General features: G+C 55.9%; 1 protein-coding gene across 2 annotated transcripts in view; it reads left to right on the top strand.

Moving 5' to 3' along the window:
* SEZ6 (seizure related 6 homolog) overlaps positions 1 to 21,215 on the top strand; it is a 96,113-nt gene that overhangs the window by 59,375 nt on the left and 15,523 nt on the right. Inside the window, exons 3-4 of one of the 2 annotated variants that reach the window (XM_059998141.1) lie at positions 11,994 to 12,662; positions 13,104 to 13,237. In XM_059998141.1, coding sequence (XP_059854124.1) covers positions 12,041 to 12,662; positions 13,104 to 13,237 — 756 coding nt within the window. In that variant the 5' untranslated portion in view covers positions 11,994 to 12,040. Of the gene's footprint in view, positions 1 to 11,974; positions 12,663 to 13,103; positions 13,238 to 21,215 lie in introns of those variants that run through there. The other variant, XM_059998139.1, reaches the window with a different exon arrangement.

The following is a 21,215-nucleotide window of genomic DNA, read 5'->3' as shown; positions in this document are numbered from 1 at the left end:
AGGGCTTTCACCCTGGCTTGCTGCTCTGATGGACATTCTTAGATATCATTTATATCCAGCAAGGGGATGTGCTAGTGATTGGAAACATCTGGTCTGGCAGCTGGCAGCCTCCCTCTTGTTGTGAGGTCCTATTTTCTGGCTGGTTAGAGGAAATGGGGGAGAGGGAGTCACCTTCTTTTGAGGACGGAAGAGCCCCTGGCGTCTCCAGGCAAAGGTGTAAAGGTGGGACCAAACAAGGCATGCCTGAGAGAGGTCATTGGTGCATTTGCTTATCCAGCCTCCCCTGGTCCACCTTCCTTCACCGCCCACTCCATTCTTTCCACCTCCTGACAGAGCCCTAGCCTTGCTCTTCTGGGTCCAGCCGTCTCTCTCTCATCCCCCCACCCTGCCTGCCAGCCCAGGCTAGGAAGAAGCCTGCCGCCTAGGCTGGGGTGGTGCCCTCAGCCTAGTCTCTGTTGCACCTGTATCCCTGATACTACCTCTGGCGCTCCCTGGTCCTTCCCTGCCCTGGGCCTCGAGCAGAGGAGACTGACGGGGACACAGAGGGAGGACTTAGCCTTCTCTACTCAAGGTGTACACACACCCCGTCTGGCAGGGTCCTTGGAAGTCAGAGCAAGGTTGAGTCAAGAGAGAAGACTGAGGGATTGGGGGCTGCACAGCTGGGTCCATCTGGTGTTCCCAGGGGGTCTGGGGGAGAAGAAGCCCCAGATACGCAGGTAGCCATGTCTGTATATATCTCTGCCTGGCTTGTCCATCTACCCCTGGGTGTCTGTGTCCACATGTCCCTGCATATCTGTACCCTTCTGTCCCTATACCCTGGGACTGTGGCCCTGGGTGTAGGCACAGCAGGTCCCAGTTCAGTCTGGTCTCTCCCCTCCCCAGAGCCTGTTCCCCTCTCTTCCTCCCCAATCTTGGGCTCCACTGACCCCTCAAGGAGACTTGAGCTGCTGCTGCTATTTTTAGCTGCTCTGCACCCCTCCCCTCCCCCACTCAGGCTTGCTGGGGAAGTGGGGAGGACAAGCTGAGCCTCGGAAGCCTCACAGGCTGGGGTGCTGGGCTGGTAAGGCCCTTTCCCCTCAGTCCCACAGGCCATAGAAACAAGGGGAGTCTGGGATTGTCCACAGGTGCAGGGCCCATGCCCTGGGGCAGCTTAGGCCCCATGCCACCTGCCTGGGGCTAGGAGAAGGTCCCAGGCTACCCTCCCCCGCCCCCTCCAAACCTCTAAAGGCAGATCCCAGGCCTCCAGTGATTCTTCCACAGGCCATTTGGAAGTAAGGCAGGACCTCCTGCATCTCCCCCATAGAAGCTGGAGAGACAGAATGGAGTTCAAAGTGTGAGGGAGACGGGAGGGAGTATACCTGGATGAGGCTACCCACACACACACAGGGACTTCAGGTACTGGAGATGAGGTGTATGGGGTCCAGTGACATTCAGAAGGAAAGTGGCAAGTCAACAGAGCACAGTCCCCTGCCCTGCCAGGCCCCCTCCACTTGTACCACTGCCCACTGTGAGGCTCCGTCAACCCCTGCAGTTGGGCACTGATAGTAGAGGGGCTGTGACTCTCCACCCCACCCACCCGAAGAACCTAAAAAGCCAGGAACCAAGTACTATATGAAAAGCCAGACAGGCCCAGAGAGGGCAAGAGAAGCCCAAGGTCACACAGCCTGTCCATGGCAAAGCTACCTCCATGCTGGAGACAGGGCTCTGACAAGGCCTCACCAGTCTTCTCAGCTTTCACAGCTAAGGACAGACACTCTAGTGACCCCCAGGGGAGAGAGAGCCGACCTCAGCATTAAGGATCAGGGCAACTGGGGGTCTAGGCGCAGCCAAATCCCTCAATCCATCTCTTCCCAGATGTAGCTGACAAAAGTAGCCACAGGGCAAAGGTCACAAGGTCACTTTGGCCCTGGTACGTAGAGTGAGCCTCTTCCTCTGACCAAAGGCCACAGAATCTTGGGGCTACCGGGCTGGCCATCCAGCTCAGAGGTGAACACAGGCACTGGGAGTAACCTCAGTAATGCCAGCTTTTGAACTACAGGGGGGATTGGTGGGGGGAGGGAGAAACAGCCCAAAGATGCTGGTACCTTGGTACCCTGGTACCTTGCTGGGCTCAGTGGCTAGGAGGGACTCTCCTCCGCAGGTACCTGGAATTGGGCAGGGGGCAGAGGATGGAGGGGATGGCCATTCCTCCTCCTCCCTAGACCAACCCCTGTCCCCCAGCTTCACCACTGGGCTGGGCTGAGCCAGCCCTGGTACTAGCTCCAGGGAGAAGGCCTTCACAGCCTTCCTCAGCCCAGCTGACATTTCCAAGGTTTTCCATTCAGAGAAATATGATCCCTGCTGCTGCTGAGGTGGCGGCGCTGGGGGAGGGCTGACCTGAGCACCCAGCCCAGGGCCACATCCCTCCTCTGCCCTGGCCACACTCCTGCCAGCTGGCATTATCACGAGGAGTTAGCAGAATGGTTAGGTACCAGCTGGTGAGGGAGGTAAGGCCAAAGAGGGTCCAGGTTGTTCCTCTCCTTCCAGCCTGCCCCAGGGGTGGGCGTCAGTCCTGCTGCCCCCACGTCCAAGGCCAGCCCCTTTCTCTCTCCCAACGCCCCACTCCAGGCCCCCAGCTCCTGTGCCACCTGTCCAGCACCAGGAACTGCTGGCAGGCAGGGCTAGGGGTCCCAGGGCCAGCAGGCAGGCAGGAGCGGGGAACTCAGGGCCGCAGGGGAAGGTGTAGTGCACAGCAGGCGACGCTGCAGCAGAGGCCTCATTAATCACCTCTCCAGCCCCCAGCTCTGCAGTGGCGAGACCATATTAGATTTTAAATTGGAAAGCGGAGAACGTGGCAGTTAGCGCTCCCTCTACCCTGGGCCCCTGGCCACAGCCTCACAGGAGAGAAGGGGCAGTGGGGAGGAGAGGGCAGCCGCCCAGAGCCCTGTCCCCTCTCTCCCCACACACCCAGAGCCTAAGGGGCTGTCCAGGCCACATGGCCCTGGGAAGGGTCAAGTCAGGGTCCAAGAAGGGCGCAGGGTGAAAAGGAGGCAGCACAGCAGCCGCCTTGGGGAGAAGTGCATCCCTTCTGGGAGGTTGGGCCTTTCCAGGCTTGAGGACCCTGAATCCAGGTTCCAGGGTGTGGCGTCCATGGTCAAGAACAAAGGGTAATGACTTTTGGTCCTTGTGTGTTTGGAACTACACACACACACACACACACAAACACACATGCAGGCACATGCACACGCTCACGTATACACACGGGCCCACATATTCACAGGCCCACACATGCTCACATGAAGCAGTAACTCTGCAGTAGAAACTTGAGCCCAGGCTGTGGAACAGGCAAACCCAGTTCAGACCCCTTATCTGCCACTTTCCTCCTGTATGAACTAGGATGATTCACTTTGCCTCTCAGCCTCAGTTCCTTCACATACAAAGTGTAAAATATTGATTCCAGGCATAAAAGGCGCTGCTCTGGGTGGAAGACAGCCCCCTAGGAAGTCCTGCCTGACCCATGGAGGGTGCTCAGTAAATGTGATGCCCTCCCCTGGTCCCAAGACCAGGCAGCTACTCTGGGGCTGCCCAGGAGCCCTGGGGTGCTGGCCAGGCCAGGCTCCCTGCCCCTGTGTGCCTGACTGGGCAGGGAGGTAGGGGCAGGTGAGCCGAGCACAGCAGGCATTGTCATGGAGCGTTCACACACCCTGGCCCCGTCCTGGGCCAAATAGCCAGAGGCCAGGGATTCCTGGCTGCCCTCCATCCATAACGTCCTCCTATACCAGCTCTGCCTGAGGTCCCCAAATTGCCCATTGAACACCCCACCCCTCCGAACATCAGTGCTCAGCCCAGGTTGGGAAGAAAACATTGTGGGTGGGTGGCACCAGTCCTCCCTGAGGAGTGAGTGGCTGACAGGCTCAGCTCTCCCGAGGCCTTTATGAAAAACCTAAAGAAGTCCCAGGGCTCCTTGTCACCTCTCCCTGCCCAACCCCAGGCCCCAGTTTTCCCAGGCCCAAAGGAAGGGAGTAGACACTGTCAGCCCATCTTTTTTTTTTTTTTAATAAATTTATTTACTTATTTATTTACTTATTTTTGGCTGCGTTGGGTCTTCGCTGCTGCACTCAGGCTTTCTCTAGTTGTGGCGAGCAGGAGCCATGCTTTGTTGCAGTGCTCAGGCTTCTCATTGCAGTGGTTTCTCTTTGCTGTGGAGCACAGGCCCTAGAGCACGCAGGCTTCAGTAGTTGTGGCACATGGGCTCAGTAGTTGTGGCTCGCGGGCTCTAGAGCAGAGGCTCAGTAGTTGTGGCACATGGGCTTAGTTGCTCCGCGGCATGTGGGATTTTCCTGGACCAGGGCTCGAACCTGCGTCCCCTGCATTGGCAGGCGGAGTCTTAACCACTGCGCCACCAGGGAAGTACCCTGTCAGCCCATCTTAATCTTCTCCAGGACCCCCTCCCACTCTAGGCTCTTCCCTTCTGAGCGGTGAATACTTCTGGGTCTAGAGGTCGGGTTTTGGAGCTGCGCTTTCCATCATGGTAGCCACCAACTACATGTGGCGATTTAAATGTAAATTCATGAACATGAAATCAAATTTAAAATTCGGTGTCTTGGTCTCACCAGCCACATTTCAAGGGCTTACTAGCCATGTATGGCTACTGACTACCATGACAGACGTGCAGACATAAAACATTTCCATCATCATGAAACGTTCTATGAGACAGCACTGCACTAGGGCTGCATGGCCTTTGCGTTTGAATCTGACACATCCAAACTGGTAACTTGGGAACTGCCCTTCCCTGGGTCCCAGTTTCTTCACCTATAAAAGTTCATATCTCAGAGTTATTGTGGGGGGATAAATGAGTTAATTCTGGTAAAGCACCTTAGAATGGTGCTAGGTGTATGGTAAATTCTCAGTGAACAGTGGCGTTCAGTATTTTTTTCACAGAGCCCTTTGTGGCTCACCAGATCCTGGAATGTGATACTTTTTCCATTTTACTGATGGGGAAATGAAGGTTCGGGATGGGGAAGTGATTTGTGCAGGGGGACCAATTAGCCTGTTGGGGGGGGACCAGAACAGGTGGGCTGACACCTGGGTGTTGCCTGCTCTACCCCCATTACTCCCTCCATCGGCAAGAAGACCCCAACGCTGGAGATGCCGAAGCCCAGGGTTACCCGCCCACCCCCAACCTAGTACAATGGGGGAGGTAGCTGTTCCTGGCAGCTCAGGAAGCAGCATGCTCTCTGTCGCTGGAGGCATGCCCACAGATGGCAGACAGCCCCAAAAGTATTGGAGGGTTCACTCTTCAGAACAGTTGGGCCAGATGCTCTTTGAGCCCCAAAATCTTGAGTTCTAGCCCTGCCCCAAGTTTACTGTGTGACCTGGGAAACCTCTCTGGATTCTGTTTCTTCCTGTGTAAATGAGGGAGGGATGAGATGCACACAGAGGCTACAAGGGCTCAGATTCTGGGGAGCAGCCGCTTCCTTGCCTAGGTCCCAGCCAGGAGGAGATGCCCCCATTCGCATTTGTACTCCAGATTTAACCGAACTGCCAGGAGTTGGCCAAGAGAGGGAAGTAAGAGGGTGAGATGGGGGATGGTCAGTGGCAGGGGAAGAGAGGGCAGTCTGGGGTTGCAGGGCCCACCAGCTTGTGCCGATAGACACTCTTCATCAGTTGCCAGTTGGGGCTGTGCTGGGGCACTGCCAAGGGTTGGCTGCCCATCTTCTCCCTGCAGGACACACCTCTGCCCACCCCTGCCCTCCCCTGCCCACTCCTCCTGGCCAAGGGCCAAGCACTTGGGGGAGCAGGGTGCCTTCCAAGTGTGCAGACAGGCAGAATCCTGGCTTGGAGAGTGTGTCCCCTGAGCCCACCTTCAATGTACCTGGCACCAGGGGTCAGCATTTGTGGGCAGAGATGAGGGAAGAGAGATGCCTTCTGCTAGATCCTTGGCCGTGGACAAAGCTGTACGTGTGCTGAGGGCCTACCGAGAAGTGCTCCCAGGAGATCAGAGGAGAGAGCTGTTGTCACCCACTGGGCCAGGCAGGGATGGCTCCCTCAGTCCCAAGTGGGGATTGGAGCTGGATCTGGTAGGGTGGGAAAGTTTAAAGAGACAAAGTAGTGAGCAATAGGGAAGAAGGGGGAAGGCACCTGTTCTGGCAGAGAAGTTCCCTTTGAGTGTATCTGCCGCACTCAAACCACTGCCCACCCTAACCACTGGCCCTCCAAGACACCACCAGGACTCCTTCCCCATCACCCCAAGCTGCAGTGCTCCCAGCAAGAGTGCCCTAGGATAGTGATGGCCAGGCTGGTGGGGAGATAGTCAAGAGGTACAGCTGAGGGCCAGTGGGAGCAGTAGACTGAGCTGAGCTATGGAGCGGCTGAGCTCTGGGTTCTAGTCCCAGGCTTGCCACGCATGGGCTGTGCAACCTCGCACAACTTACTTAACCATTCTGGGCCTCAGTGTCTCTGTCTCTTAGGAGGATAACTGATTACGTGTGAAACTGCTGAGGGCATGCTTAGCACTGAGTAATGGTAGCTGCCTGGCTGCAAACCACAGGAGGCAGAACGTGTCCGTCCTGCCTCTGCCACACCTTTTGGGTGATCCTGAAGAAGCCACACCCCCACTCTAGGCTTCCGTTTCCCCATCTGTTGTATAGGGCTTCTATTGCCTTTTCTGTTAATACAAGTAGTCGACAGCAGCAGACCTACCTCAGACACAGGGATACTGTGGGGTAATTATTTCAGTAGTAGAACATGGAATCAGGCCTCAGGGGCCCTATGTGGCCCTGTCAGCCTCCAGCTGGGGACCCTCAATTCAGGAGGCAGGCCTGGGCCCAGTGGAACCGTCGCTGTGGAGACCAGGCTCTGGCTCTGGGGGGCCCAGGTGCTCTTACTCCAGGAGCCTCTCTTCCCTCCCTCGGGCTCTGGGATAAAGGGGGTCCACGGGGGCCAGGCCCTCACTAATTCCCTATTAAAACGTGAAAGGGGCCAGAGAACCTCCAGAATAAACTCATTAGCTTTTATGGGATAATAAATGGATCCCATTGAATACTCATTCTCCCTATGCTGGGCCAGCCCAACCTCCAGAATCCTGAGGGGTAGCTCCCTGCCCACTGTATCCCCAGGTTCCCCCTGTACCCACCTGCAGTCATGCTCCCCTCAGCTGAAAGCTGGTGCTACCACAAGTTGGGGATCAAGCCTGACCTTTCTGAGAACTGTGGGGTCCCCTTCCTGTGCCAGCCGCTAAGGCCAGCAGGTTCCCCCGCCCTTGCAGAGGACGGGGTGGGGCTGGCCGTTGGGAGGATGGGCCTGTCTCTAGATGGCCCTCACCAAACCCAGGAGATCCCCACTCCACAGCTGGAGAAGCAAAGGCTCGAGTGGGCAGCCCCCTGCCCAGTCACACCGCTAGTGAGACATAGATTGGGGATTGGAACCTGAGGTTTTTCTTTCTGTCTGGAGCAGAAAGATCTGCAGACACAACAGCACTAAGCAGACAGCCCGCCTGGGCCTTAGGTGGCATCTGGAGTGTGTTGCCTGGTGCAGCATTTGCCCCAGGCAGGGACCACCACCCTCCGCCATTGTCTCCACACAGACCAATTCCAACTCCTCAGCCCGCAGGGGCAGTGACCCTTGGCAACGTCCTGGGCCTCACTGAGCCTCAGTTTCCCCAACTCTCAGACAGGGACAGAACACCTACCCAGCTGGATGCTATGAAGAAGAGTCCCCAGTCGTTGTGGCTTTCCCTAAACAGAAGCTAGCACCGCGCCCCATCTAGATCCCAGTCTGTGCAGGTGGAGCACGCGGCCCCCTGTCTCCACCCTCATCCAGCTGGGCCCAGGGGAGGAGCGGGCAGGTCAGGCGGCTTTCCCTGGGAGGCCCCGGCGGGGGCTAAGAGGAGGGGGCTTCCAATCCCAAGAGGGGCCACAGGGGGGCGGCGCGGGCCGGGAGGCGGAGCGGGAGAGAATCCACTGGGGAGGCATCCTGAATGGCTCATTAGTGCCGATGAAAGCCTTTTTTCATTTCGTCTAAATACTTTAAACAGGGCTCCCTCCGATGTCTATTTGCATAGCTTGAGAGCTAATGCGGGGGGAGGGCCCAGGAGGCGGCAGCGGGGCCCACCAGGGCTGGGGGCTGCCGGGAAGCTCCGCGGCAGGAACGGCGACAGGGTGGTGTGGGAGCCGAGGGGTGTTTCCCAGTCCCAGCCCACCTGGAGGACGCAGCCCCCCGGCCCCCGCGGGAGCAGCAGCCCAGGGTGTGCATTCCTGCGTTTCGGCACCGGCACCGGACAGGTGGGGATCATGGGGGGCTGTTTTGCTGTGGGCCACTGTCCCCCACATACATGCCAGCCTCGGAGGCGGCTGCCCTTTGTGCAGCGCGATGCAGTATTATCCTCCTTGTACAGCTGAGGATGCTGACATGCTCGAGGTCACACACACTGCCACACAACAGGGGACATGGTCGCCCAGAAAGGAGAGGCCTCACCCGGGCCAGCTTCTCCCAACCCTAAAGGCCTGCTCAGTGCTGCCCTGGCAGGGGGCTGCCCCCCTCGGAGTGTGGCCTCTCCCTCTGTAGTCCCCGCCACCAAAAAAAAAAAACAACAACAAACAAACAAAAAACCCCTGCTATTTAGAACAAAAAGATTCTCACAGAACCTCTCCAAACTGCCCGTTTTACAGCTGAGGACACAGAGGTGACTTGCCCAGGCTCACTTGACTTTTAAGTGGCAGAGCTGACATTTACACCCCAGTGTATGTGTGACTTGGCATGCCCGCCCTGCGGAGCAGTGTCCTCGGCTTCTGGTTTGAGTCCCAGACTCAGGTGTGCTTTGGACACAGAACGGGGGCTCCCTGGGTCCCAGCCAGAAGGCTTCCTGAGGGCCCAGCTCAGCTCAGCCTCAGCTCAGGTCCCAGATGCCAGAAACTCTGGCCTCAGCTCCACTTCTAACCTGCATAAGACCGTGGACAAGTCCATTCCTCTCTCTGGGCCTTAGTTTCCTCAACTGGCTAGAGGACTCTCTGCTGGGTAGCCCCAGTCCCCTCCTCCTGTGAGGCAAGCTAGTGTCCTGGAAAGACTAGGGCTTTGTGAACCAGATCAACATAGGTTCAAATCCACCTTTGTGTGACTGGACAAGTCCTCACCTTACCTTTCTAAGCTTCAGGTTCTTTTTCTGTAATGTGGAAATAAGAGTCCCACCTCACAGACTCGTAGCGTCAATTAAATAATCCAAGATACGGGAACGGCCCAACTCAGTGTCTGGCACACATTAAGGTGCCTGATGAGACTGGGCATTTGGGTCTCTGACACCTCCTGCTGCTTCCCCTGCATCACACTCCCCGTTTGTCAGTCTCTACACCTTTGGTGTAGAGACTGACCAGGCAGAGAGAACCCCAGGAACCTGGGAAGGGGGCTCACAGGGCCTCAGGATTCCATCAGAATCATCCAGGGTGTCTGGAGATGCCCTTTCCCTGGAAATGGCTTGTCTCCCGGAGATTATCTTACCCTCTCTGATAGTGGGTAGCGCCCTCCAGGACCACGTGGCAGCGGATTGTAGAATCAATTTGCTTGTTTGATATGCTATCTCGATCCCACTTAACCAAGTGCTCAGTCCCCCCAGATAACACAATCAGTGCAATCGACAGTGACGGGAGGTGCCCATTAACTCTGCTCCATTGCCCAGCACCCACCTGGCAGCCAGCGGGAGGAGCTGTGCCCGCTACGGTCCCTTCCTGAGACAGAGGCACTCCCTCTCCCAGTGAAGACTTCCGCAGGTGCCTACCCTGGGAGCCTCTGCTACATCTCTTCTTGGGCAACCCTGGAAGGGGACACTGGAACCCTAAGGCTCCAGTCTATGTGATGAGAAAGGCTCTTCTTCCTTGTCATATGCTATGATCACTCTCAGGTAACCTGGCAAAGACCGTGTGACATCTGGGGGCTGGGCAAAGAGAATAGCCCTGTGCTGGCATGTCAGAGGCACTCCCTGGACCCTCCACCTGACTCAGATGAAACACACGGGACACTGCCAGACCGTCTGCTCCAGGGGGTATGGGTCTGGCTGGGCATCTAGTTTGGACACTGTGTTGTCAGTGTCTGGTACAGAATGCCAAGGCACAGATGGACTCCTTTAGTGAGCATCTCAGGAGATAGGGGTTGGGCCTCGTTCCTCAGGGCTTTGGGGCCCCAAGGCCCCTCTGACCCAGAGCAGTGGAGAGCCCTCTGACCTGCACCCCCCTCCCTCACGCCAATTTCCTCCCTCCTCCCAACTGTCTGACACATCAGAGCTACCATGGTCTCCTGGACAGAAGGTAGGCCATCTGCCGCTTCCTCACGCCTGCCAATCCATGGGGTGGGTGTGAGCCTGTGGAATGACAGCCCCACCATCGGATGTGCAGAGGAACCAACCTTCTCCTTGCAAACTCTGTTATCTCACCCTGGCTGTGTTTCCCTTCAAATCTTCATGCAGCCATTTTGAGAGCTGTTAAAATCAGAATATCTTCCCAGCCTTCTCCAAACTGGCAAAATTCTATGTGAAGTGAATCTGGAGCCAGCATCCATTGACCTTTTTCTGGCAGTCAAGGATCTGGGGAGCCTAGTGGGCCACAGGCAGAATATGCATCATCTCTTCAGCTATGTGTTTAAATAAGTCAATACAATCAACAGCATAGCAACCTCAGACCAGTATCAGCAAATAAGTTTCTTCTTCCATAGCCTATCTAATCAATTGGTAGTGGCTGCCTGGATAACTGTGTTAAGAAGGATTCTGAAGCCCCATGTGGCCTCAGCAAGAAATAACCAAAATTGGTTAATAATGTCTACCATGGATTTGGGGGGGAGGGGCTTGTAGCATGCAGATGACCCTACTTTAGATCCTGCCCTAGATGGCCCCTGGCTTGTGTCAAAAGAAAGATAAAGAGAATTCAGAGAGGCACAGCAAATGGGAAAGGGAAGTAACATTATCTCAGTTAATCCTATAAAAGAAACCCCATTTTACAGATGAGAAAAATAAGGTTCGGGGAGTTTGTTATTTGCCCAAGGTCACACAGTCCCATGGTGATGGATTTGAAGCTACATCTGCCTTACTCCAGAGTTTAGCTTTTGTAGAAGGACAAAAAAGAGAGAGAGAGAGACAAAAGAAATTATTTTCTGAAAAGTGAGAGAAATAGGGCATAATGGGACCCCAACAAAAATGTCGTCATGTGTCCGTGAAGGAATCCAAATATATGAAGCATTTCCTGAGACTAATGACCAGGTTCATTGAAAACAGAAAGTGAACTTGAATGCAATGCCCTGTAATCTCAGGCAGAAAAGTCACACTGGTGGGGGATGGCACTCTTGCTAAGGGTGTCATCTCCCGTCTTCAATTACCTGGTCGTTGACTTTGAGCAAGTCATTTCCTTTCTTTGACCTTGTTTCGTCATTGGTAAAATAAGGCCTTTGAGCTACGTTAGGGATGAGAAATATTTGTTCGTCATGTTGGTCTGAGGTATCAGGCGTGGCTGCCTAGAGTGCTGTGTTGAGAAGGATTCTGAGGCCGAATCTGAGAACAGCCAGGAAATAGTGCAATGATAGATTAGTAATGTCCACCTCTGGTGTTGGAGGAGAAGGGATATCTCATGTGCCATCCTTAAAGTATGTGATATCATCTATCTTCCAGCTCTAAAATTCTATAGCTCCATGATTTTCAACCATGAGGACATTCCCCAAGGCTCTATGTCAAAAGAGAGGTGGGGGCTTCCCTGGTGGCGCAGTGGTTGAGTCTGCCTGCCGATGCAGGGGACACAGGTTCGTGCCCCGGTCCGGGAAGATCCCACATGCCGCGGAGCGGCTGGGCCCGTGAGCCATGGCCGCTGAGCCTGCGCATCCGGAGCCTGTGCTCCACAACGGGAGAGGCCACAGCAGTGAGAGGCCCGCATACCGCAAAAAAAAAAAAAAAAGAGAGGTGGGTCTCCTACTGCCTGGACTAGGTGTGATGCTGCTCACTGTGGGGCAGGAGGAGAACCTCTGATCATCTGTTACTATTTCAGGACTTTCCTCGGAGGCCCCTACAGTGGGGGAAGAGCAGGCCCCAGGCATGGAGGAGATGGATGGGGAGCTGACAGTGAACCCCACACCTGAGCAGCCAGAACGAGGCATCCACTTCGTCACAACGGCCCCTACCCTGAAGCTGCTTAACCACCACCCCCTGCTCGAGGAATTCCTACAAGAGGGGTTGGAGGAGGGGGAGACAGAGCTGAGGCCAGCACAGCCCTTCCGGCCTGACCCACCTACACCATACACCCCGAGTCCCCTTCCCCTTCTGGCCAAGCAGGACAGCCGCCCCGTCTTCACCAGCCCCACTCCAGCCATCGTGGCAGCACCTACTCAGCCCCAGTCCAGGGAAGGACCCTGGAGCCTGGAGTCAGAGCCCTCTGCACTTCATATCACAGCTCCCCTACCTCCAGGGCCCAGTATGGCAATGCCCACCCCAGGCCCAGCAGAGAGGCCCAATACTACACCCCCTAGCAGGGCATGGACTCCGACCCGAGAAGGTCCTGGAGACGTAGGCAGGCCCTGGGCTCCAGAGGTCATGTCGCAGACCACAGGGCTTGGGATTGAGGGGACCGTCACCACCTCTACGGCTTCAGGAGATGATGAGGAGACCACCACCACCAGCACCATCATCACCACCACCATCACCACAGTCCAGCCACCAGGTCAGCTACTTGAGGGCTTGCAGATCTAGAGATGGGAATGGGGGAGGTGAGGGGCCCCTGAATTCCTCCCTCTCTGTCACTGTGCTGGCCTGCCTTGCCCTTGGGAACCAGACAGACCCAGGTTCAAATCCTGATTGGAAGCAACTACAGCAGACCTTAGAAATTTGATCTCACCTCCCTGAGCCTCATCTGTAAAACGGCAATAAGAAGACCTACCTCATTGAGCTACTGCCAAGAACTGAGATAAGATTGCACACAGTAGGTGCTCAAGAGAAAGGGGTCCCCTGCTTTTAACAGGGTAGTAGACCTCCCAAGGGGTGAGCTTCACCACACACACACACACACACACACACACACACACACACACACGCACAGGTCAGCCATAGTTGGATCCACTTCGCCAGAGCTGGGTTTAGCCTTATGTCTCCTCCTGCCTCCCAGGCCCTTGTAGCTGGAATTTCTCAGGCCCAGAGGGCTCTCTGGACTCCCCCACAGCCCCCAGCTCACCCCTTGATGTCGGCCTGGACTGTTTCTACTACATCTCCGTCTATCCTGGCTACGGTGTGGAAATCAAGGTGAGTGACCTGGATTCGGCAGGGGCAGAACTGGGGCTAGTGTGTTATCTTTCCGGAAAGGTGCTGGCCATGGGGGCGGGGGGTTGGGTAGAGATGTGCAGGGTCAGCAGTTGGACAGGGACCTAGGGCCAGGACCGGGCAGTGGGCCTAAAACATGGTTGGATTCTGCCCTGCGCCTCAGGGAGTGAAGAGGGTCCTGCTCCCGCGCAGCGATGCCTAGGCTGAGAGGGGCTGCTGGAGAAGCACGTGTGCCTATCCTCTTCCCCCAAGGGTTTAATCAGGAGCTCAGGAGAGCCTGAGGAGGGGCTCTAGCCTCGATGGGCACGGGATTGGGTGAGCATCTGAATCCATGCGTCTGAGTTGAAAGAACCCAGGGCGGCCTTGTTGGACCTGTGAGAGCCGTGGAGCCTCACTCACTCATATATTCACTCGCTCTTGTATTCACTTACTCTTTCCCTTCAGCAAATACTCCCTGAGTAGCTCCTCTGGGCCAGGCCCTGTGCTGGCTCCTGGGATGCAGAGGTGGGAAGAAAGACATGGCCACAGCATCAAAGGTGACCAGCTGCTGGGAGAGCCAGACCTAGTGCCCAGCCCCCTGCCCCCTACCTTCCTGGGCCATCTCATCCCTCCCTTGGCATTAAGGCTCCCTCCTAATCCCCAAACCTGAGCCTGCAGGTCCTCATGGCTGTTCCACAGGCTCCACCACCTCCACAGGCCCCAAACCCAACTCTTCCTTTTTGTTCCCCCAAACATGCTTGCCACCCTACTCCTGTCCTCAGAGACTGACCCCAACCAGCCAGAAACCTAGAGCAGGGCCACCACGGTGCATCGTAGATGGCATCCCTGGAGCTGTGTGACCAGAGGCACCTTGGCCCTTCCCTCTCCCTGTTCCACCAGCTCCCTGATGCCCAAGTTCTGTCACCATGACACTCCCCCAGACTCAGATCTACCGGCTGCTCCCCCTCTATCCCAACCCCCACGTGGTCCAGCCTCTGTCACCCGTCCCCTGATGCTGTAGTGGATGCCTCACTGGTCACTCCACTCACGCTTGCCCCCATTACCATCCTCCACCCACACTGCAGTCATTTTTCTCAAATGAAACTGATCCTACCTCCCACGTCTCCCCCAAGGGCCTCTAAATCAAGGCCAGTGCCTCTGGGCTCATCTCTAGCCACTTCTTCCCTTGTTCTCTACTCCTGCTTTGCACTAAACGGCTTGCAGCTAAGGGAATGGGTCAAGCGCACTTTCCCCACAAGCCCCAGTTTCACCTACTGGTCCCTTTGCATGGAAGAGTCATCCTCCTATCTCCTCCCCTAGGACTCAACCCTGGCATCACTTTTTCTGGGAATTCTCTCCTGATCCCCAAAGCCTGGGGCATCCCCCATCCTCGCTCATCACGCTGTCTCCTATGGGTCTGTTTATAGCTGTCATCTCCCGGGTTAGACTCTAAGCTCCTTGAGGGGTGCCTTGGTGTACACGGCCCAGACTGGGTTCTCCATGGGCTGACTGAATGAGTGGACAAATGAATGGAGGTGGGGAGGAATGAGGTGACATTTAATGTGACTCTGGAGACTGAATGGAGGTGGAGAGGAGAGGCATTCAGCCCAGTTGAGGGAATCAGGGCGGTGACTGAGGAGCACAGGGAAGGGGCAGAGGAGGAGTCCAGGGAAGAGGACAGCTCTGCCTATCCCCCGTTCCCGGCCTGCTCCCCACGCATCCCAAAGCCCCTGGATCTGGGCCTAAAGCTCATCTGTCCTGGGGCAGCACCCTCAGCCCTGCCCTCTGGGGATGTCAGGTCCAGGTCTCTGAGCCAGGCCCTGCGGAGGGGGACATCCTCCCAGCACTGGTGGGCCCCTCCCCTTCTTCCTCTAACTGTTTGCTCCTGTTCTGTCAAGCCCTGTGCCCCTCGCTCTGGTCTGACTGGGAGGGTAATTAGGAACAGCCACCCCACCTCAAGCCATTAGCACTCAGTGCCGCTTAATTAAGGTAATTAATGTAAAATCAACACCTAATGAGTGGTGGCACTGGCTGTGGCTCACCAGGTGGAAGGCACCAGCTGCAGGTGTGGGGAAGGGGGTGGGAGGGGGCAGATGCCAGGCTGGCTGCCCCTCTGCAGGCCTGGGCTGGTTCTACCCCCAAGCCTACCATCCCCACTGACGCCCACTAGGCCAGGCCGGGCCCAGTCCCGAAGAATGGGCCGGGCCCATTCTCTCCACAATGAGGCAAGATGCTGCCTCTGCCTGCCCTGGCCCTGGCCCAGGCACAAGCCCCACCCTGGATACCCACCCTCTCATGGAAGCCCCCGGAAGCCCTGGAAGCCCCGTATCTGTTGTCTGGTTCTGCCACATTTTTTTTATCAAATGTAAAAGCCGTTACCAGGCAACCTTGAGAGGAAGACCTGCCACAGCCCTGGATTGCTGTCAGGAGACATAGCAGGCAGATGAGGGCCCCGCCCTCTACCGTACCACCACTGGGCAGAGTCCTTGGGGACCCTGTCGGCCCTGATGGCCGGAGAGCACCTGAGGCCATGGCAGGGAGGGCTGGGTGGGGAGGGACAGAATCATCAGGGCTGAAGCAGGGTTTAAGGTTCTTCCATGGCCAGTTCCAGCAACCTCTGCTCCTATCTAAGCCTCCTGGCCACACCACACAGGCCACTTGGGGACCTAAAGAATTAATGACACTGCAGACCAATACCCAATGGGTAGTTGAAAAACTGAGGCCATGAAGGAAAGGGAATTGCCCAAGGTCACTCAGTTAATCATTAACTAATGTTTTGGTTTTTTAATTAATTAATTAATTTATTTATGTTTGGCTGCATTGGGTCTTCGTAGCTGCGCGCGGGCTTTCTCTAGTTGCGGCGAGCGGGGACTACTCTTTGTTGCAGTGCATGGGCTTCTCATTGTGGTGGCTTCTCTTATTGTGAAGCATAGGCTCTCGGTGCGCAGGCTTCAGTAATTGTGGCTCACGGGCTCCAGAGCGCAGGCTCAGTAGTTGTGGCGCACGGGCTTAGTTGCTCCGCGGCATGTGGGATCCTCCCAGACCAGGGCTCGAACCTGTGTCCCCTGCATTGGCAGGCGGATTCATAACCACTGCGCCACCAAGGAAGCCCTAACTAATGTTTTTTGATGAGTGAATTTGTTCCACAAGTACAGATTGAGCAATTACTATGTGCCAGGCTCTGTACTGGGCACTGGAGACATGGATCTTCACAGTTAGTGAGGGAGACAGAAATCATAAATGATGACCCCCCCCAAAAAAAAATGATGACCACAGAATGCACAGTGCTGTTGGGGATAGGAGTGGGAAGCACAGAGGACGATAGGAATTCCAGGATAGGGCACACTCCACCATGGGGGGGCCAGGGGGGGTCAGAGAAGGCTCCCCAGAGGTGATGATACCTGCTCTGAAGCCTGAAGGATGAGAGGCCAGCAGCCAAGCCTCAGCTGGAAAGCAGCAGGTAAGGCAGACTGGCCCTTGAAGCCTGCCCAGGCAGTTTTGAACGGGTGACCTTATTGCCTAGGAGCAGGAGGTGGGCTTAATGGCTTCTGGATTGCACTCCTGCCAGAGGCTAGGCCTGAGTGCAGTGCCCTCCTGCCCAGGACTGGCAGTCGGGCCAGGCCACGCTGTGCACTGGGGGCAAGACAGATGAGACAGCTGGAATGCCCAGGAGGCTGCCCACTGCTCCTTCAGGCTTGGGGAGCGCTTGTGGCTTCTTCCCATCATGGGTAAGCCCCTGCCTGCCCTTCCGTGAATTCACAGGGATGGCTCAGGGTAGGTGGAAGGGATGGAATCCAGGCAAGGGGACTGGAGGAACCGTGGGAGGAGAGGAACTTTTTTTGTTTTTCGTTTTGGCCATACCACACGGCATGTGGGATCCTAGTTCCCCAACCAGGGATCGAACCTGAGTCCCCTGCATTGGAAGTGCGGAGTCTTAACCAGTGGACCACCAGAGAAGTCCGGAACATCTTAAAGACCCAAAAATCACACTCCTGTGCAGGTCAGCCTGACACCATGCTGAACCCCTGCCATGTGGCCACAGCTCAGGCTAAAGGCTGGGCCCCTGGGCAAGACCCTCTCAATCCCCTCCTTGTGAGGAACAGCCTCAGGGGTTCCAGAATCCCTAACAGCCCATCTCTCCATGGCTTAGACCACAGCCCCTCATAACCTGCTTCATCCCTGGCCCCCACCTCCCCTCAGGATGCTGCAGCTATCTGTGCCTTCTGAGGCCGAGGGTCTGGGCTGCCCGTAGGAAGAAGGCCAGGGCCAGCCCTCTGTGATGGGAAGAGGCTTGCCTATTTCAGCTGGGGATTGGGCACTGGGCTAGGCTCTTTTTTAGAGAGATCCAGAGAAGACCCTTCAGGGTGGGTGGGCATGAGCCCCATGGCCCATGAGGGTCCCATTTCCTCTCCAGGCAGCCAGCTCTCCTGAGAGCTCCAGGCCTTTCTGGGCCTGGCTCACGTCTCTCACTGTGCTTGGCGTTCCAAGAACCTTCCCGCTGCCAGCCCCATCTTGGCTTGGGTGCTCTCTGTACCATCTGGAGCCTGGACACAGCTGCCCACAGTCCCTGCCCTAGTGCCCCAGATGGCCCCATTGGAACACTGCTCTCCCATGCCAGCCCAGCTGCCAGTTTGATAACCAGAACACCCTACCCTTCTAGGCCAGGTCAGGGCCAGGCCTGATATGGACGCAGGAGTAGGGTGGTGGGTCAGGGGGGTGAGATTTCTCAGCAAGCTCCTCTTTCTTGGCTCCTAGAAGGCTTATCTGAGGGGGGGTCACAAGGGAGGAAACAGGTCTAGCCCCAAGGATTTAGGCCCCTCTTCCCCTCCCTAAAGCAGACCCTACCCCATAAGTGTTTGTAGACAAGCATCAGTTGAGACAAGAGCATAGAGGCTGTCACATAGAGCACAGAAACTGAAAGTGGGCTTCCAGTCCCGGTTCTGCAGCCCATCTCTCAGTCACTGGGCTAAGCCCTGGCCTTCTCTGGGCCTGTTTCCCTTTCTGTTAAAGGAGGTTGAACCAGATGATTCTGGCTTCTCCCAGCCAGTCCCTCTGAGTGTGGCTCCTTTTCTGGGTGGGAAGCTCCCTCATAGCTCAGAATGGCAGTGGTATCTCAGGCCCTTGACCCTGTTTCCTGCTTCCTAGCAGCTCAGAATCTGGGCTAGGGAGAGGGTGGCTCCCAGGTACAGTGCCTCCCAGGCAGAGCCCTGGCAGACCTGAGATGAGGTGGGTCCACAGCCTGGGTGGGGCCCAGGTCTCTCCAAAAACGGGAAAGAGGACTGCTCATGCGCCCTCTCTGTGCTGAGCCCCGTACAGGCGGGATCTAACTTAACCCTTATAACCCCATGAGGTGGGTGTGATTATCCCATTTCACAGATGAAACTGGGGTTCAGAGATGTCATGTGACTTGCCCAAAGACCTATCAACTAGTCGATGATGGAGCTGGGAGTTGATCCAGGACTCAAGAGTCCCTATTCTTCCCCTGGCCCAGAAGATTGTCCTGTTGCAGAAAGAGAGTTCAGTTGGGAACAGTTGGAGAACTCCATCCCCAACCCCTTTTCTCAGCCCAGCCCTGCCTGCTCCTCTAGGAACCCCATCTGGAATTCTCCCAGTTTCGGGGGAGAGGCCTGGGATGCTTGCATGAAGACAAAGCACTGGACCAGGAATCAGGAGTCCTGGCCTGGAGTCCTGGCTTTGCCTTGGATTTACAGTGTGACCCAAAGAGGAGCTCTCAACTTCTCTGATTACGAGGTTCCCTTCTCTATAGGCTGGAGGTAAACACAGCCTGCCCTGCCTCCCTTATTGAGGTTTTGTGAGATCTGTGAGGATAATGGGTGTGAAAGAGCTTTGAAAACTGTAAAGGATCTCATGGGAAGAATTGTGATTCTACTACTGTTGGAGTGAGGGAGCACATGTATGTGTGGACATATGTGCCAGGTCACGTGTTTGAGGGAGTTGTGTGCATGCGGTGGGTTTAATGTCAGAGTACACACACAGGTGTCGGTGATCAGGAGAGCGCAGTGGAACAGGGGCCATGGTCAGCTTCTGGGAGTGGGACTCAGGTACTGGGGGAGGGGCTTACACACAAGTCATCCCTGAGCTCATGGCCCGTGCAGGGTTGTACTAAGATGATTTTGTGCAAGGACTTGTGGCACCATCCTGTCTATGAGTCGCACCATTAGAGCATGTCCTAGAGACCGACTGGCAGCTTCCATGGGGACAGACAGGCCAGTCAAGGCTGATGGTCTGGGGTTGGCAGAGGGCAACCTGAATCCTCCCCACCTCCCATCCAGGAAGGAGTCAGCCCCCTCAAAGCAGCCATATTTCCTTCCTTGAACTGACCCCTGGTCTGCTGGAAGCTGGGCAGTGTTAGACAGCCCAGAGTCCTGTGGGAATTGTACTCAGCTCCCTCTGCTTCTGTCTTCCCCAACCTGATCCACAGCTCCCCTCTTGTCACTGGCTAGGGGTGTGGGAAGACAGCCGTCGTGAGCAGAGCTGACATTTCAATCTGTCTCCTGAGCCCTTCAGATGCCTGCAAATTACATCAAGACTTCATCACCCCCCTTGTCTAACACCAAGCCCTGTCTGGCCCCTGTCAGGCCTGGCCCTCAAACAAGTGACAAATTACATCTGGCCACTGTGGCAGGCCTGCAAGTGGGTGCTTGAAACCCAAGGGACCAGCGCTGCATAGACAGCCATTGTGAGAATAGAGTACCTTCTGGATAAGAGCCCCAAGTAATCAGGCCCACTCCATTCCATGCTCTCATGGCAACCCCTGCCACCAGGCCAGCTTTGAGGGGCCCATGCCTTCCCCAGATTGGAGGGGGACAGAGGTCTCAGCTCCCAGTTTTCTCAGCTTTACAGGCTTCTGGGGGGAAAGATGGCTCAACATCTTGAAAAAAGCCCAGTATGGCCAAAAACCACCTCCCTGCTAAACCTGGCGGACCTGGGACCCAGGAATAAAGATGTCTAGAAATCTGTCTGCGGGAGACACCCCCATGAGGTTAGGAGGAAGGGAGCTGCCTTTGCCTCCAGCAAGGCCAGGCTCTACTACTTAACACCTGTGTGACCTTAGCCTCTCCCAGCCTCTGTTTACTTAAGGGGACTTTACCACCCGCCTTACAGAATTCTGGTGAGGATGAAATATCTGTAAATAGTACAAGGCTTGACACATTGTAGGCGCTCTGTGAATGGTAATTGTTGTTATTGCTGTTGCCACCGTTGCTGGCTAAAAAGCAGGGTCAGGAGCTGGAAGATAGGGGTCAAAAGGGTGTTTGTGGGAACTAGGAAAAATGCTAACTTCACGTCTACTTCTCTGCCTTCACTTCATTAGTAATTCCCCTGCGGTGATGTCCTCCCTTTCTCCTCCTCCCAGGCCGGCCCTGCCCCCGTAAGGCGCTCTCAGCCCCACCTGCTCCACGTGCTCTCCCTGAGCCTGCAACCCCTCCACTCCCCCCTAGAGGATTCCTGCTGCATGCATTCAGTCCCACTTAAGGCAGAATTATATGCTGCCTGGCATCTCTCGATAATTACAGATTCCACGTGTGTGTGTCTTGTTTGCCCAACTCTAGAATCACAGAATCTCCAAGTTTGAGGGGACCTCATCCAGCCTCCGCCTGCTGCAGGAATTCCCTGAGGAATGTCCCTGGCAGATGGTCCAGCAGCCTCCACCCAAATGTGCCCTGGAGGGGAGCTCCTCATGGAGAGGCTGCACATCTGCCCCAGCACCCTGCCTTGCGTTTTCTCTTCAGCCCCAAAGATCCCCTAGGCCTTTTCTCCCAGGCAGGGGAGTCTGCAGGGCACGTATGCTCTCACCACCCACAGTCTGAGGGGCCCAGAGCCTAGCGCAGCTGCGTCCTTGGACCTGGCTGGGCTCAGCATGCTCTGTGCTTCTCAGTTTACAGAAATCTGCAAGGAATGTCCCTCTAGCGACCCACACATTCACCCTTTCCACACATCTTTATTGCAACTGGCCAGGGAA

The sequence above is a fragment of the Delphinus delphis genome, chromosome 19 (genome assembly GCF_949987515.2).
Source record: "Delphinus delphis chromosome 19, mDelDel1.2, whole genome shotgun sequence".
In the NCBI taxonomy this organism is placed as follows: domain Eukaryota; kingdom Metazoa; phylum Chordata; class Mammalia; order Artiodactyla; family Delphinidae; genus Delphinus; species Delphinus delphis.
This window is presented reverse-complemented; position numbering and strand designations above follow the sequence as displayed.